At 33.9% G+C, this 18,108-nt stretch overlaps 1 protein-coding gene across 2 annotated transcripts in view; it reads right to left on the reverse strand.

Moving 5' to 3' along the window:
• The window catches only part of LOC138704479 (sequestosome-1-like), a 37,669-nt gene that overhangs the window by 10,347 nt on the left and 9,214 nt on the right, over positions 1 to 18,108 (reverse strand). For both annotated transcript variants that reach the window (XM_069832402.1, XM_069832403.1), the window contains 3 exons: positions 13,723 to 13,806; positions 8,101 to 8,267; positions 2,578 to 2,944 (listed from right to left, as the gene is read on the reverse strand). In XM_069832402.1, coding sequence (XP_069688503.1) covers positions 2,578 to 2,944; positions 8,101 to 8,267; positions 13,723 to 13,806 — 618 coding nt within the window. The remainder of the gene's footprint in view (positions 1 to 2,577; positions 2,945 to 8,100; positions 8,268 to 13,722; positions 13,807 to 18,108) is intronic.

Raw genomic sequence — 18,108 nt, forward strand, 5'->3', positions numbered from 1 at the left:
ATCTCAAAATCTGTGCGTCAGTGGCTAACCATGACAATATCTTTGAAAAATATTGAAGTGCAAGAGGTCAAATGACTTTATTGTCAAATGCCTGGCATTAGAAAACAACAACAATACTGCTTGTTTCAAACTGCGTCCTGTGTATGACAAAGTCAGGTGTACTTTACTACAATAGTCATTTTCGGTGACCTAGCAGTTACCATGTACGCACTTTATTCAATTGCTGAAGAGAAAACAGTCAGTTTACTATTTTATATGGAAATGAGCTGTATTTCAGATGGGAAGAGGCCATTTATCATCTCGTGACACCAACTTAAAGTGGATTGACATTGAGAAATATTCTGGTACTCTGTATTCTTATGCTGATGATACTGTGGTTATATTTAGCGGTTCGAGTTGGAATGAAACTTATCAAAATTCTAACAGTGGTATTAATATTATTAAAGAATGGCTGGATGCTCACTTACTTTCTTTGAACGTTTCTAAAACAAAATTAATACCATTTTCATTAACATCACATGGCCTTGAGCAACTAGAAATAAATAATAATATAAGTATAACTATACATGATTGTAACCTATCTACTTGCTCATGTAACGCTTTGAGTATATCCTCACAAGTTAAATATTTAGGCATTATTATTGACCAACATTTAAAATGGGACAAGCATATCTCCTTCCTGTGTAACAGATTGCGTAAAACAATCCACAAATTTTCCATTCTACGCTCTTATTTACCTGTTTATGTTCTGCGTACTGTGTACTTAGCTCTGTTTCAATCAATAATTCAGTATGGTATTTTAGGTTGGGGAGGAATGGCAAAATCGACTCTCTGTCCTTTAAATCTGCTCCAAAAAAGAATTATCAAAATTTGTCTATATAAACCTTTTGATTACCCAACAAAATTAATTTTTCAGGAATTTGGTGTATCAAATCTAGAACAAATTTATAAACAAAAATTGCTGATTTACTTCCATAAAAACCACAATAAATTTAAATTTGATCCTCATGAATACCAGACGAGACAAAACTACAGTTTCTTTCTAAATACTCCCAAATGCCACACAACTGCTGGATTAAAACACAGCAGAAATTTTGGACCCAAAATATATAATACATTAATTAGAGCTTACCCTGAGCTAAGTACACTTAACACACATAGATTTAAGAAACAAATCAGATTAATTATTTGTTTAAGCTAATTGAGTTAAAAATTGTTACTCTAATATTCATGTACTTCTGTATTTTCTATTTGTATATAGACCCTGTTATTACATGCTGTATGTATTTATTAATGTGATTGTGCTCAATGAATTCTCGTAATTTTTTTATATATTTTGTATAACTGATCTGAACTGCGCCCGAGCACGAGCTTCTGCTCTTTCGGGCTGCAATGCCTAATGTAGCTCAAGTGTATAGTATTAATAAATATTATTATTATTATTATAAAAAAAAAAAAACTTGCAGTTAGCTAGCAAATTAACCCCCACCACAAAGTTTTTACACGTATGTATTTGGTTTCACGAGATAAATGGCCTGTAGTGGTAGGAAACAGGTGCTGTGTGGCCATGTGCGAAATGGGCAACTTGCTACCTTACTGCCACTATACATTTTTTCTAAAATTGTAATGTTTTCGAATGGCTTCACAGAACTTAATTAGTCGTAACAATATATATATTATTTAATGAAAGTTTGTTAAACAATTAACACATATCTAATACTCCATATTCTTTCTTTCCCTTCACTCAAGTGGTAATTAGATTAATATCAACGTCATTTATCCAAATGCTCCTCCAGTCCATTTGGAACCACATACCAAAGTGTTCATCACTGACTTCACTGTCTTCAGATGCATCATGTGATGGTGGATTTCCTCACATTTGAAGGGTACACGGAAAAAACGAACATTGTCACATTTCCATTAAGGGTGAGATATTGATCTATTTCAGTATATTACTGCAAAATGTATTGGTTTTTATACTTGAAATGATGAGTGTATCCCTGATTTTAATTCTCCTTTACCACTTTTGGTAAAAATAACACTAAAGTTTGTAATAATAAGTAAATTAGATAACGACATCAGCCTTAAAGGAATTCTGACATTGTTCGTTTTTCCCATATACCCTTCATTTAAGAAATGATTATATGACCGATGGAGAAATGGTAAATAAGCAAATGACTTTACATACATCAGAGGATCTTTCAGAAAATAATTGAAAACTACTTTGCGATATATACTCGTTACTCTATCACACAGAAGAGCAATTTTTAATTAATTTAAAATAGAAAATGTCCTGTAACACATCACTTTTCATTCCATGAAAAAATATTGAAATTTGTAGAAAATATAAGTATTTTTCTACATTCTGCCCATTTTTAAATTCCACACAGGGTTTAAATTCCTATTTGCCAACATACTAGTGGCACGGGGATTTAAATGGACATCAGTTAAGAGGTTAAATGTTCGTTCTTTGAAGTCATATTGAAAGGTGAAAACAATTATAATCGTGGTGATGGTGATCAAGGTGCAGGCAGGGAGGAAGAGGTGGTAATTATCATAAATAAAATTCCTTCTTACCCAATGGATCGAGTATTTTCGCAATTTTCTGCCCAATGTTTCTCAAGTGCTGGACACGAGCATCCTCCTGCTGTTCCTGTGATTTCTGCTGAGTGCTGCGTGAACCTGCTGCAGAATCATCTTTGCCTTGGGCTTTTTCACAAGGGAGATTTGACCAAGAATTATTCATGTAGGAAGCAAGGGTTTCCAATCCACAATGATACCCAGTACCATGGTTAAGTTTATGTCCATGGTGTTTACCAAAATGGTGTTTGCCATGACGATATTTCCATAGCAACTCTCCTTCAGGTTCCCTTTCACCATGGGCACCAAATTTAAGAGATACCTTTGCTAAGTTATGGGCCAAACGTTTTCCAAACTCACGATGCTGAAAAAAAACACATATTTAAATAAGTATAACACTCTTGCGCTATTCGTATCTTACTTACAAATGACTTTTAAAGAACCATTAGCAAGGAGACAAGAACATCAATTTACATTATCATTAGAGCCTGGAAGTGTGACAAAATGCCTTTTTTTTTATTAGTTACAGATACTGAGCTTTTGTTAAAAAAGAAAAACTGTTTCCGTTTTTTATTTTGCCTTTTCTATATAAAATCGTGTTTCAAAAATATTTTTTTTTGTAGATTATTTTACGATGTGGTATCAACACCTCAGGTTATTTAGCGTTTGAATGAAATGAAGGTGATAATGCTGGTGAAATGAGTCCGGGGTCCAGCACCGACAGTTACCCAGCATTTGCATATTGGATTGAGGGAAAATCCCAGAGAAAATCTCAACCAGGTAACTTGCCCTAACCAGGATTCCCTGCCAAAAATCATAAATAAGGCATAATTAAAATGTTCGATGCAATAAAATTATGATTTTATATTTTTCTGTGGAAAAACATGCGACTTTTATGGTAAAAAAAAAGGCCTATTACTCTACGAATTTCGGCCTATGTAATTATTGTGATTTTAGTTCACATTATTGCAATTAGATATATTTATTGTTCAATCATACAACAACTGTTAAATTCAGTCACATAAAAGTGGAGGTAAGCTTAGATCTTCATTCTTTGAATCAGAATCAATTTTACTGTTGTCCTTGTAAACACTTTAATACAAAAGCTAGTATAGTAGGTCTCGCTCTCGTCAGATTATGGTAGTCTTTAACACGCCTGCCTGTTCTTTTGATATATTCGCAAACACTTCTGTCTAAATAACAGCAACAAAAATCGAAGGAATTGTTACATCGTAAACTTTTCAACACAACACAGATAGTCTATTCCCTGAAAAGGGTAATTGAAGCGTGCATTTCCATAACGTTGTAAGTGCCGAAACCGGAAGAATCTATTTTTTCACATATATCAGTTGTAGGTGCCCTGTTTGACAATATTGCGAAAGGTTATGAAGAAAGTGCTGCGCCAAGTAATAAAGTAGTGCACTTTCAGGTTGTGCAAGTTACAACGTTGTATGTACTGTGTAAAACTATTTTTGCTCCTACTGTAAACTTTACAAATTGGCACTCACAACGTTCTGGAAATGCACGCTTCAATTATTCACGGAAAATCCAGTAAGCCTTCATTTTTACAATTTTACAAAGACTTACAAAGGGAGAAATCTCATACTGTTAATAGCGCTACGACAATACAAAAATTTTAGAAATCCTATGCTGTTAATAGCATGGGAAAAATACAAAATGCCAATTACATCAGTGGAACTGCAGAGGTCATTTTCTATTACCAAAAATAGACAGAAGACATGTTAATAGCATGGGAAAAATACAAAATGCCAATTACATCAGTGGAACTGCAGAGGTCATTTTCTATTACCAAAAACAGACAGAAGACTAAGCATGAAGGCAGAGAACTTAAAAAAAATATCTGGAGCCTATTCTTCAAGGGTATGATGTTGTACATTACAAATTACTGATAAAAGATGGCCGAGAACCAGATGAAAAGACCAGTTTCAAGAATAAATGTCTTTGGCGCGGAACGGGATAAACCCCAATCCCTGGAAAGGCAGAAGAAGAAGATGATGATGTTGTAAAGTATGGAGTTGTACGTTTCTGTTCCACAAAAGAATTAAAAGTGTTGTACATTATCAATAAATCGCTACTAGTGACATCATCATCATAATCATCGACTGTTCCGTCTTCAAGGATTCCTTTCAGAATTGGTCTTCAATCTTATCTGTGGTCGTCCTCTGTCTCTCTTCCCTATTGCTCTATATTTGTATAATTGTTTAGGCAGTCTATTATTATCTATTCTTTCTACGTGGTCCAACCATTTCTGTTGATGTTTTCGAATTTCATCCACAAGAGTATTTACATTCAATCTTTGTCTATATTATGATTTATTTGGTCTGCTATTATAAATCCTAAAACTAATCTTAAAAATTTCATTTCTGTAGTCTGTATTCTGTGTTATTGTTGTTTTGTCAGGGTCCAGAATTCTGCTCCATAAAGAATTGTAGGAACTTCCATCACTTTATAGAACTTTAAAATTGTTTCAATAGGCCTACTCGGTTTGCCATATAGAGTGTTTCTCACTGTGCCACATAAACTTCGGAATTTAGTTTTAAAATCTATATCTTTGTTCTTATTTAAACTTAAAATGTAACCTAGGTATTTAAAATGACTAACCTGTTCAACAGGAGAATTTTATAATACAATCTTTATTCGTTTGAGGTATTTTCCTACAAATGCTTCTACTTTAGTCTTCTTAACTGATATTTCAAAACTGAAGTTTTTTTCCCCCATGATATGTAATTCATGAGTTGATCTCTGTAAATCATCCTCTATCTGTCAATATAACTTGATCGTTGGCAAATAAATTAATCACTGGTAAATGTTTATTATACTTTGAAAATAATTGTTTTTTCCATTTTGAAATTACTTCATCAATATAAAAATTGAATAACGCAGGTGATAATGGACACTCCTGTCTTACCCCTTGGTTAACAATTAATTTTCCACTTCTCTGTAAAGTAGTGGCAAAAAAAAAAAAAACCGGACCGACCCTTGTAGCTGATTTCAGAGCCTTGTTCACTCCAGAGCACGACAGACTGGTAACTAAGACTTTCGTGGTTCGAATCCTGCCTGGAAAGGAAACTTTTTTGTTGTTCCTTATTAAAATTTATTCCCAATACTTTCCGATTACTGGTAAAATTCATGTTCTGGGAATAAATTTTAATAAGGAACAAAAAAAAGTTTCCTTCCCAGGCAGGATTCGAACAACGAAAGTCTTAGTTACCAGTCTATCGTGCTCTGGAGTGAAAAAGGCTTTGAAATCAGCTACAAGGGTCGGTCCGGTTTTTTTTGCCACTACTGTACATTGTTTTCAATTTTTATGTTTGTCATTCTATATAAACTTTTTATAGCCCATAGATGATGTTGTAGAATTCCTTTATCTTTAATAATTTCCCAAAGTTTATTTCTATTAACTTTCTGAAAGGCTTTAGTGTAATCTATATATGCTATATATGTAGGCTTATTATGTTTTTCAATTAATTGTGTCATACTAAATATGCAGTCCACGCAGGATCTTCCTATTCTAAATCCATGTTGTTCATTTATAATCAATTGTTCTGATATAGTGCTTAATCTTCTTGTAGTGACATCATATCAATAAACATACTACGTCATAACATAAAGCAGATCGTATTTCATTCATCGAATTAGGTTATGTTTGTCTTTTTGATCGTAATGTATTTTAAGGTAGGTTATACAGCAAAGATTCGTAGATTCTATGAATTTCGTAACCCTGCTATGTTATTTATTTTAGTCTACTTCTTTAATAAAGAAAAATTTATTTCCTTACTACTATCATCATGTTCTTCCGTGATCCCCACATAATGCTACTTCAGAATTTCCCATATTAGCCAACAGATGCCACTAATAATGATCTTCATTCCCAAACTTAATTGGTATGTAATCTTACACTATGCAAAATTATTGAAATGGTGTCGAAACAGATGAAATTTATTGTTTGTTTTGAAGGAAATAGAAGCAAGAAAAGATACTCTATAGCACATATTTATAAAAATATATCTTAATACAGTATTATGAAATAAATATATTTAAATCGCATTAGTACATGTATGTATTAGTCTCCTTTCATTAGTAGAGAGTACTTGACAATTCACTAGTAGTACTAGTATTCCTGTGGAACACAATCATGAAACTTCAATGGTAATTTGTAAGTATGGTGGAGTGGTAACGTACTACTTTAGAAAAGTCTTTTGTGGAATAGAAATTCTAGTATTTTACTACTTACTAAAGAATATACTTGTAATGTACAACACCATACCTTTGTGGAATAGGCCCCAGGTGGTTATGTGCAACCAAGACAACAATGAAAAGTAAGTAGAGTGTTGAGTGTTATTAGCATTATGACGATCAACAAAACTATATATATATATATATATATATATATATATATAAAATGTTCATCTTATTTTGCCTATTTTTTTTCATTTTCACTGCCTATTTCTCACATTTGAAGTATCCTTTCTGCCAAAATAAATGCCTGAACTTCCTGGCTCTACTAATCACGTAAGAGTGTACTGCACCAATAGGTTCGTTCCAACAGCAGTCAGGAACCGTCCGTAACCATCGTGAGCATGCGCAGTACAGAAAAAGCGTTCCAACACAATCCGAACCAGTCCTGAACCGGAAACATGTACTGCAGTCGGGCGTTCCAACAAACTTTTGACACGGGTTCGGAAGTCAGAAATAGTCCGCGGATTGAGGCATGTACGGATGAGTACGCAAGACGTGCATGCGCATAAGCTCACCAACGTCTCCTGGATACTGAAGAAAGACATGATCGACTGTTCACAATAATGAGGTTAAAGATGAAAAGTGACAGTACAGACGAATAATAAAACTAGAGATTTAATTTAAACTTTCGCCAAAAAGAAAGGGAATGGAAATTATTTGGGTATTGAAATAGTTAATTACAATTTCAACATGCAGCTTTGATTAAAAGTATAATAAATAACGTACATACATTAATAATTAAAAAAGAACTATTTTTAGATGAGAGTCCCCCAGTACACGACATTGAATTGGCGGAATTCTTGCCTTCCATATTTTTTGTCATCTTTTTATAGAAAATGATCGAAATTCTACTTCCTACAATTAGAATTGGCTGCGAAACGATAATAATAAGCATCCCGTTCTTAGCAAAGGTGATCACAGTTATAGCATCTCTGGATTTAGTACATAACGATCCGCGAAAGCGTTCCAACAGCGTGCAGTCCAGTTTCAATCCCATAGCAGATGCTCAACTAGCGCATGCGCATAAGATGGTACAGGAACCGTACATGAACTGATCCATGAACCGCTTGTTGGAACAAACCTAATGATGAACAGATTTTGTGCTATACAGACTTTACAAGGCAGTTGTTTCCTTCACCATATCACAATTTTTAATCGATTTGATTAATCAAAAAACACATTTAATCGATTAATCCGACTTTAAAATTAACTGGCCAATTGGTTCAATTATTTTTCATAAAATAAATTCAAATCACTCACCCAAAAAATGGGAACTGGTATGCGAATCATATAGTGTTCTGCATGGAGCCCCTTACTCTCACAGCTGTCACACAGATCATAGTCTGGGCACTGAATGCACTTGTAACGGAAACCTTCCACTCCCTTGTCACATCCATCACATGTAACACCCACATGCACCTGTTGACCTGTTAAACAAACAAAATATTTGTAAAATTACAAGTAATATTCCAGCACCATGGTGATATGTTTAAATAAGACATGTTTTCATTTCAAGTCATAAACTCATAAGTCAGTGTCTCTTAAAAAGGCTGCCTCACATAGTCATGGTTTCAACTACATTTACTTACATTTGTAATATTTAATAAGGTAGGAGATTTGAAGTTGCATGCAAGCAACTTAAACGAAATTTCTGAGGTACGAACATAAAAAATTCGATGGTGGAAAGAAGTATACTCAAGTTAGCTTTAGAAACAAAACGACAGTCAAAAGTCCCTTAGAAGTATCAAAAAAACATATTGCCAGAAAACATGCAGAATAGAATAGAATAATCTACTTATAAGATGGAAACAAATAGGATCAAACGAGTGGTTAGAGATGAATTCTCTGATGAGAAGAGAGCCTGACACATCCAGGGAAATGAGAAGGTTGGTAATATTAGACATTTTAAAAAAGTACACACAAAAAAAAAAAAAACGGTAAAAAAAAAAAGGTAGCACAAGATCTTTGGAAAGGATTTTTTTTACCACAACACTATCAGATTGAAACCTCTAATAAACACGAGGTAGAAGAAGAGAAGAAAAAAATATGAGCCAACAAATTATTTTTTGGAAAAAATATAAATTTATAAACTTTAACAAATTAAAAAAGTTACTGGCTTGTTCTCTGGTGCACGCAGTACCTTTACAAAAATTTTTTTTGTACAATGAAGGAACATACAAAATGTGCAGAACCAAATTATTATTATGAATATAATTAAATACTCGACGGCAATCCTTAAAAAAAAAAAAAAAAAAAAAAAAAAAAAAAAAAAAAAAAAAATTCCAGAATGAATTACAAATTATATTATATATTTGCATTATATTGTTTTTTAATTTTTAATTTAATGTTTACAAAAATGTTGAACAAAATCCATAATATACCTATACAATATTTCATGACTTACCATGCAATAACTTGTAACATTTTTTAACAATGTACCTCATTTTGCATAATATTGTGTTGTAGCACGCTCAATGTGAGTAAAAAATGTAGGACAAAATAATATTGTAACAATTATGCTATTGTTACATTTAACTACCATTGCGATCATCACTGTTGCTGCCATCAGCAACACCATTACCTACCGCTATTACTACTACCACCACTGCTACTATAACTACAGCCATCTTGTTTACAAAGCTTTAATTTCTAAGCAGAGAAAATAACGAGTTGCATATTGTTTAAAACTGTACAATATTCTAAATTTGCAAACAAGTAGCTTCATATTTTTTATTTCAAAATTTGAAACTACACTAAAATTATTTTTCAATAATGATCCTTTGGCTCCACGGATTTAATTCGAATAATAATAATAATAATAATAATAATAATAATAATAATAATAATAATAATAATAACAACATAATGCTGATTCATTGTGACTGGCCACATTTAGAACACATTAATGACTAATTGTTTGCTTAACTCGCATCAAAACAGTAGTCACTTTGAGCAGAACACATCCATGAGTTATCACTAAATCATCAGTCACGTGATGATGAGCAGTTTTCTGAATGCACTTAAAATCCTTAAAATGGATTGAAGGCACGAAGTAGAAAACTTTCGTGAGTTATCGCAATTAATGAAGTTACATATGTCTACACTTTTATGAAACAGTTAAAAACAAAAGAAAATAGGGAACTTCGTTTGCTTCCCATCACTTTATAAATTGTTGAGGTTATAGTAGACCTACGTTTTTATGAAACAGTTTAAGAAAAATGGATAACTTTGTTTTAAACCTTTTTTTGGAAGACAATATACCATTACCTTTTTCTCAAGGCAACAGCAAGTGTGGAATGAAGATTATTTTGAAGTGATACCATATTTGCTCGCGTAATTTGCGCCCCCGCATATTTTGCGCACCCTAATTTTTAAGGGATTATTTTGAACTTTATTTTTGCTCCGTGTATTTTGCGCACACATTTTACGTACATATTTTTTTCAGTGTAGTAGGGATTTTCCTTCCCTACAGTCCATCGTAGGTCATTCACCAGCAACTGAAGTACCTGCTTCAGAAAGAAACCCCAAAGTCCCGCTACTTTAACAATGCTTGTCCTTGGTAGAGACAAGTTACCGGTATAGAAAATTAGCCCTACCGTAAATACTTGTATTTCAGAACAGGACCTCTTATTTGAAAAATCCGCATATTTTACGCACTCCAATTTTTCAGTGCCCAAAATTAATTAAAAAGTGCGCAAATTACGCGAGCAAATACAGTAGTTCCAAATCATAATGCCATCCAGTTCTAACAACATTTCAGAATGTCCAGAAAGACGGCAGAGGGAAGTTTTCTATGTTGAGTTAACTTATTTTATTTCACATTTTTGTATTTATTTTGATAGGTAATTACCATTCTTTCTTACATTTTATCTTGTTTTTTGAAGTGAAGTAGTACCAATACCGTAAATTTATTCTTATTTTTTTAGGAATTTGTACAAAATACTGGGGAACATGTTCTGAAATTCATATCAGATGGCACCGTTAAACAAGAAATTATTGTATATAATGTGGGTTCTTAAGGTAAGCTTTCTTGCAACAAGAGATAGGTTCTATTTAGCAACAACTACAGGCCACACCAATTTTAAACAAATAATTACAGCAATGTCAAGATTATTGCCACATTATATTGTCTGGCCTGATGCAGATATTTATTAAGCAATAGCAACTGTAAGTTTTTGTTACAATGTTGATTACATGGCATTGAAAACCATATAATTTAGTTCTTTAGCCTATATCCTTTACTACAGATTTTCCAGAACTGGTCACGATGTTTTCCTGGAATCACTGGTACAAATGATGGCTACCACATCCCTTGCAAACAACATGTTGCAAATGAAGTGGATTATTACCATATAATAGGAAAGGAATCCATTTAATCATGCTGCAGACAGGGTTTGCCACGTAAACACGTAGAAAAACTAATATTTTACCCGATTTTCTATGTGGCATAATAAATCATTTTCATGGAAGTAAATTAATAAATTACATACTCTATTATATGCTTGAAGAGACTTTGTTGCTGTGTTCAACTTCAAAATCACTGATCATAAACTCTTATTGAATGCTTTGGAACAATGCTGTGAACTGAAGTTGATTAAGTCGTTCTACCATCCAGGATCCAGCACCGAAAGTTACTCAGTATTTGCTCTTAAAGGGTTGATGGAAAACTCCAGAAAAAACCTCAACCAGGTAGCTTGTCCCAACCAGAATTTGAACCCAGGCCCACTGGTTTCACAGTCAAATATGCTAACCATTATTCCACAGTTATGGATGTGACAGATTGTTAGGAATGTGCCTCTTCAAGCTTTTTATTTCACTTGGTTAGTTTAATCTGGCAGTTTTAATCATACACCTCTTTATTGTTTCTCCATCACTGAACTGTTACAGACTACAGGCAAGTTCCCAAGAAATGCATAACTAGCCATTAATAATCCATCAAGCTATCTACATTTATTCTCTTGAATATTCTGGCATTTCTTAAGGTTACTTAATAGATTTATACATTCTGCACCTAAAATAATTTTAAGTCATCACTTTAGTATGCTAATAAATTTTATGTTGACAAATTTCTTTTGGAAGTAGCAGACTTCACACAAACAACATTTAATTTTCATACCTTTTAATTCAGCATGTTCTTTATGTCCTAACGAGTAATGTTGTTGTATATTAAATTTACTAGGACTTTTGCACATAACATACAATGTATTTTTTCCCCTTCTAAACAGCAAAAGAACTCTTTCTCCTATTCCACATTATATTGTATAGTCGTTTTTAGCTCGTACACATTGATTTGTTAAGCTACGATTCCAACACTGATACTGAATATACACTGTATTATCTGCCCACTTCTATGAGTTGGTAATGAGCTATGGTTAGAAAAGAAAGCAGAGTGAGAAGTTGATGTCACATAGCACAAAAAGCACTGTCAAGGTCGGTGAGATAACAGTCCTCAAATGAGACACCAATACCCATGGTTGTTTTAGGAGATGCAATGTACCATCTAAAAGTAAAACTGACGACTCCTTTTAGAGATAGGAGCCATCTACAGACCGTTTACAATACTAAATTGAACAGTGTATGATCAACAATTGAAAGAGCTTTTCGGCACCTAACAAGAAATTTCAGGAGGACAAAGTATCTCGACTTAATTGACCAAGAGCAAGGAAAAATGGCTGCAGCTGTCTGTGTATTACAATTTCATTTTGGACAGGAATTTTGTTGCCTATAAGGATGAGAAAAAGGATGTAAATTCAGACATTCCAGAAACATGGTGATACAACACCGGGATGAAGAAGTGCCTTATTTATAAAAGGCTGCAATACAAAAACAGAACACAATTATTGTTTCACTACTTTAATATTATCATTTGTTCAAAAAACAAACAGAGCAATTTTACATAATTTTTTTTTTGGCTGTGCCAATGTATTTGTACATAGCTATTTAAGATGAAGTATCATTTTCTAAGAAACATCTAAATAGCTCATTTCTTTCTGCTTGTATTCTGTTATTTTCTTCAATTGCTTCTCTCAGTAATTGTAGTTCCCTTACTCTGCTTTCTTCCATTTCAATCTGTTCCTTCCGTAGACCATACAATTGCCTTCCCCTGTCTATTTTCAGCTTTCTCCTCTTTAATGGATCGACAGATGATGTGGGAGTTTGCATTTGTTCAACTGCTGACAAGACTGACATAGAAACATTTGGTGATGTACTGTGTGTATCTGTGGCACTTTCAAGTGGTGTTGATTGATCATCAATTAAAGTGGCTAAGTTTGCCACTGGCAATGTTGGAGCAGATTCCATAAATATGGGTGCAGCTGCAGTAGATGTACCAGGATCGAAGGAAGAAGAAGTGGATGCAGATGCAGTAGAAGTAACAGGAGTGGAGATGGATAAAATTGTATGTCCAATGTCAACGGTATCATCATCTTCAAATATTCTTTCCATTGTCTCAAAATATTCCCACCTCACATCCCCTCTGCTAGTTGCCCCCCTTTTCATATTTTCTTTTATTATTTTATATGTCCCTTTCATATTTCTGAACTTTCTTTCCACCATTTCATCATTAACACTCTCGAAACCATGTGTCACCAATTCATCTTTTACACTCCTCCATAGATCTTTCTTCTTTGTTTTTGGGTTCCGAAATTGTAACTTCCTCTTCTCAACAGAATCCAAAAGGAGTAAAGTACTCCTTCTGGTCCAGGTCCACGGTTCTTCCTTCAGTCCTATTGAGAATAAAAAAAAAAAATAAAAATAAAATATTAACCCTTCTCTAAATCAATTTAGAAAATATAAATCTGCCAAAGCCTGTCCCAAGCCAAATCGCTCAATATTTTCAAATCCAAGCCCTGGTATCTTCCTTTACAATTAGTAGGTACATACCTTGAAGAACACCATCTGAAGCAGAAGCCTGCATTTCCAAAGCAGCTGCATTGCTTGCAATTAACTTTTTGAAAGCAGCCAAGTCTGTGAAACAAAAAAAAAAAAAAAAACTAACTAATTCTTTCATTGTCCTGAAGGTAACTACTTGTAGCAACCGTTAAAGTAATTAACACCAACAATCAACACACTCGAATTATTCTCTCATAATTTAATAAGACGAAATATATATTTTTTCAATATAGGTCTACTATAGTTACAGTTCCGACTTGAACCTTATAGTACATGTGATTCAAATACTTTAAATAAACTAGTTTTATAAAACATCGCCAATTCAATATTTTACTTACCATTTTGCAGTTCATCATGTAATTCTTCACTTCCTATAACTCTATAGATTATATTGTTAAATTCGTTTCTTTCTCCATTTTCCTCACCTTTATAATCACGATATCTAATCACACTTCAAAAACGATGGAAAAAAGGGTGTCTGATTCTTCATCATACAATTACTCATCATACTGCTTTTACATGGATTCAGCAGATGAATGATTGATGTCTTCCAAACGCAGCCAGTAATTCACTACTTTTAAAATTCCATTTGTAATTTGTTTATATCGGCTACATTCAGTAGAACAAGTCGAATTATTGCTAGGTCATCAGTCACGTGACACAAAGCAGCTACAATGAATTTTTCTGAATGCACTTAAATCTTAAAATATAATAAATTGAAGGCACGAAGATAACTCTTTCAGTTGATGTAATTATTTAGATGATAGAAATTGTTAAATAATTAAAAAAAAATTGGACTTCCCCTAATGAGTACTGCTTTAAAGACAACATACAAAATAATAAGAGTACATGAAAAAGACTTGAATTTAAAAGCAAAGAAGAAAAACCTTTTAAAAAATAAGCAGATCTAATAATTAGAGAAAAAAGATAAATTTAATTTTTAAATTTCTGTAAATGATTTCTCAATATGAAAATACAGTGAAACCCCAATAACACATGCCTGTTTGTTACGTTACCTTGCATTATACGCTCTTTTCGTCCGTCCCTTGAGATCCCTATATAAAATCATGTAAAATGCACCGCTAAATATGCTCATCAGCCCGTTTAATACACTTTTTCATCTGCTGAAAATTCTAAAATATCGTACTTTAGAGGATACTGAGAAAATTTTCCTGACTTCTACATTTACCACTAGTGCCAACATATTCAAGGATTTGTTTGGTCAATACAACAGAAAAATGTTTATGCTGATTTATATCTTTGTGTTAAAATTGATAAAAGTCCAAAAATAGGCCTAATCCAATCTTGCTAATACGCAGTCCCATTTAATACACTATTTTTATGCGGTTCCTTGAAGAGTGTCTTACCGAGGTTTCACTGTAGATCCTTATAGAGTTGCAATTACAATATCATGTACAATGAAACCTCGATCCATAATTTTTAGGGGAAAGAGACAAAAACAATAATACTGGTAAACCATAAGAAATTACCATATTCAGACGTATAATAGATGCAACAGAATTATGGATGCATCCCAATGTTCCCTAGACAACTTAGGGAAAAATATCCACATAATCGATGCACTTAATTTTTAAAAATTACAATATCTTACATCTCTGATTGAAGTTCTGGCTGATATATATGATAGGCAGTACATCTCACTTGACAACATGCGTCAGAGGAAGAACAATTCTTTATATGAATCTAATGTCTGATTAGTGGAATATGTAGCTAGTCAGGGATATATGCAATGAAGGAGGGAAAGGAACTGGCCACCCTACCCCATTATCTCCTGGCCTACTTGCCTCATGAGTGATGTCCTGATGGTGTACCTTGTGGGGTCCAGATCTGTCTTCGGACAGTTGACTAAACAACAACAGTATCTTTAAATTTTAAATTATGGTTTATTTAACGATGCTCGCAACTGTAGAGGTTATATCAGCGTCCCTGGTGTGCCGGAATTTTGTCCCGCAGGAGTTCTTTTACATGCCAGTAAATCTACTGGCATGAGCCTGTCGCATTTAAACACACTTAACTTAAATGCCATCGACCTGGGCCGGGATTGAACCCGCAACCAACCTAGAGCATAGAAGGCCAGCACAATACAAACTGCACTACCGAGACTGACAACAGTATCTTAAATAATGTGAAATCATAGTGGACACGTCTCATATTTTATTCTTGTTTGTAAACTTGCAATAAGAAAGTCTATTGGGATCGATGTTATCCAGGCTAAAGGGCAGTAGTCTGTTGGAGCTGTTGCTACCATATGTTTTGTCTGCTACTCCAGCAGACATCATCAGTGATTTGGCACATAGGAGTACAGATCACACAGGTAGTAACTAATTTCGTATTAACAGACTATACCATATGCACATGGAAGGTTCATGTGCTGCACTAAAGGTATGGTCACACGTCGCTACTTTTGCAGCGCTGCAGTACAAAAAACTGCGCAACTCTCGTACTGCGACGTGTGAACAACGGTGCAACCCGAAAAGTAGCGGCTGCCGAACCTGCTGCCCGCTACTTTTCCATGCTGCGTGCAGCTTAAAAGTAGCGACATGTGAACAGGTTTCTCAGGGTTGCAGCCGCAGCATATCAGTTTTGTTGAAACTTTTGCTGCGGTTGCAACCAGTGTTACCACCCAAATGTGCCAATGATACTTTTATTGTTTGGATATATTTTAATGTTAAATGTGATGAAAATAAATTGTTTGTAACAGTTATTAAATACACAACACAGTCTGAGCATAATTGCTGACGATATAATTCATTTTTTTAATTTTCCATAGCGTAGTTCCAAACAAGAGGGTTGCCAACATTGATTACGTGAATATACTGTTGGTTATCATTTAAGTATATAGGCGTTTTTAAAAGCTTTATAGTAAAAATAATGACAATTTCTGAATACTAGATACGACAGAAAAGCAAATAATAGATAAGGAAGCTTTCGCATGAGTTTCTTAATAATGCGAACATAACCACAAAATCTATATTAAGAAGTCAACACGGAGATGGAAACCTGCAACATGACTGCGGCTGCAAAAGTAGCGCCTTGTGTGTGAACAGACTCGCAACCTCCAGTTGCAACTTTTGCTGCACTCGGGTTGCGCAGCATGAAAAGTAGCGTGCAGCACGCTACTTTTAGCTTATGTGTGAACATGACACGCAACTTTTGCAGCTGCAGTACAAAAGTTGCACTGCAAAAGTAGCGATGTGTGACCGTACCTTAAGATGACAAATCATTTTACATAATATCATGGCGGCATATTACATTTTGTTCTTTCCGCAAAGTTTGGCACACACTTGGGATCGCAATTTCTTACTTCGAAGATAATAACGGAGAACAAAAAGTTCACCCTTTCAAAGTAAAATAAAACTATCTACATGGGAAAATATTGTGTCAGGACCTTGATTTCTCAATGATGGATGTGATAAACCAACAACGATGGAATCGGACAAAAATAGCGTTACTTATATGGGACTATTTCTGGGACAAAACAAACAGGAAAATGATAACATGAAAGATGCATCGAGATTCCACTGTAATAGTTTTGTGTTAAGGTCTCAGTTAGTAGAAAATTCTTTCACTGTTTTTGAAAGGGTCCCTCTTGCTAACACGACAGTGATATGAGTTTGACTATATTTTTGTCTATTGTAACCAATGGTTTGTTTGCTTCCCATGAAGTACAGAAAAAACTAACTGTTTCATATTTTCTCTCAGAATATATCATATGATCAGGGACATATCTATTGGTAATTATTGTAGAATTTCCTTAAGACCATTTCTTATTACACCAATTAAAAATCTTTTAGGAATTCTACTTAAGGGAATGACATGAAAGAAAAAAATCAACATAGGAGAAACTGAACTATTCAGAACAACAAATTTTTTATCAGCTTCCATAAGTGGGGAAAATGGACAACTTTACTTTAAACCTTTTTTTGGGTGGTGATGATGTGATTAATATGAACCTAATAGGAAATATGATGAAAAATCTTGCCAGAATTTTACAAAATATTTTACCAAATATTTTCACTCGGTAAAAAAGAAAGAGAATTCAATATCCAATACAATGGCCAACACCTTCCTAGGACTTATGAATCCAAATACCTTGGAGTTATTTTCGATAGTAAGTTAACATGGAGCAACCATTTGAAATACATTTCTGAAAAAGCTCGTAAAAGATTCTCCCTTCTAAAAAGACTAGCAGGAAAGAAATGGGGATGCTTTAGGAATACTTTGAACACCACATACAAAATGTTTATACAGCCAGTGCTGACATACTGCGGAGAAATTTTAATTACTTCACCTTTCATAAACGAAATAGAATATGTTCAAAACCAAGCTCTCAGGCTCATTACTGGTGGAATCAAA

The sequence above is a fragment of the Periplaneta americana genome, chromosome 8 (assembly GCF_040183065.1).
Source record: "Periplaneta americana isolate PAMFEO1 chromosome 8, P.americana_PAMFEO1_priV1, whole genome shotgun sequence".
In the NCBI taxonomy this organism is placed as follows: domain Eukaryota; kingdom Metazoa; phylum Arthropoda; class Insecta; order Blattodea; family Blattidae; genus Periplaneta; species Periplaneta americana.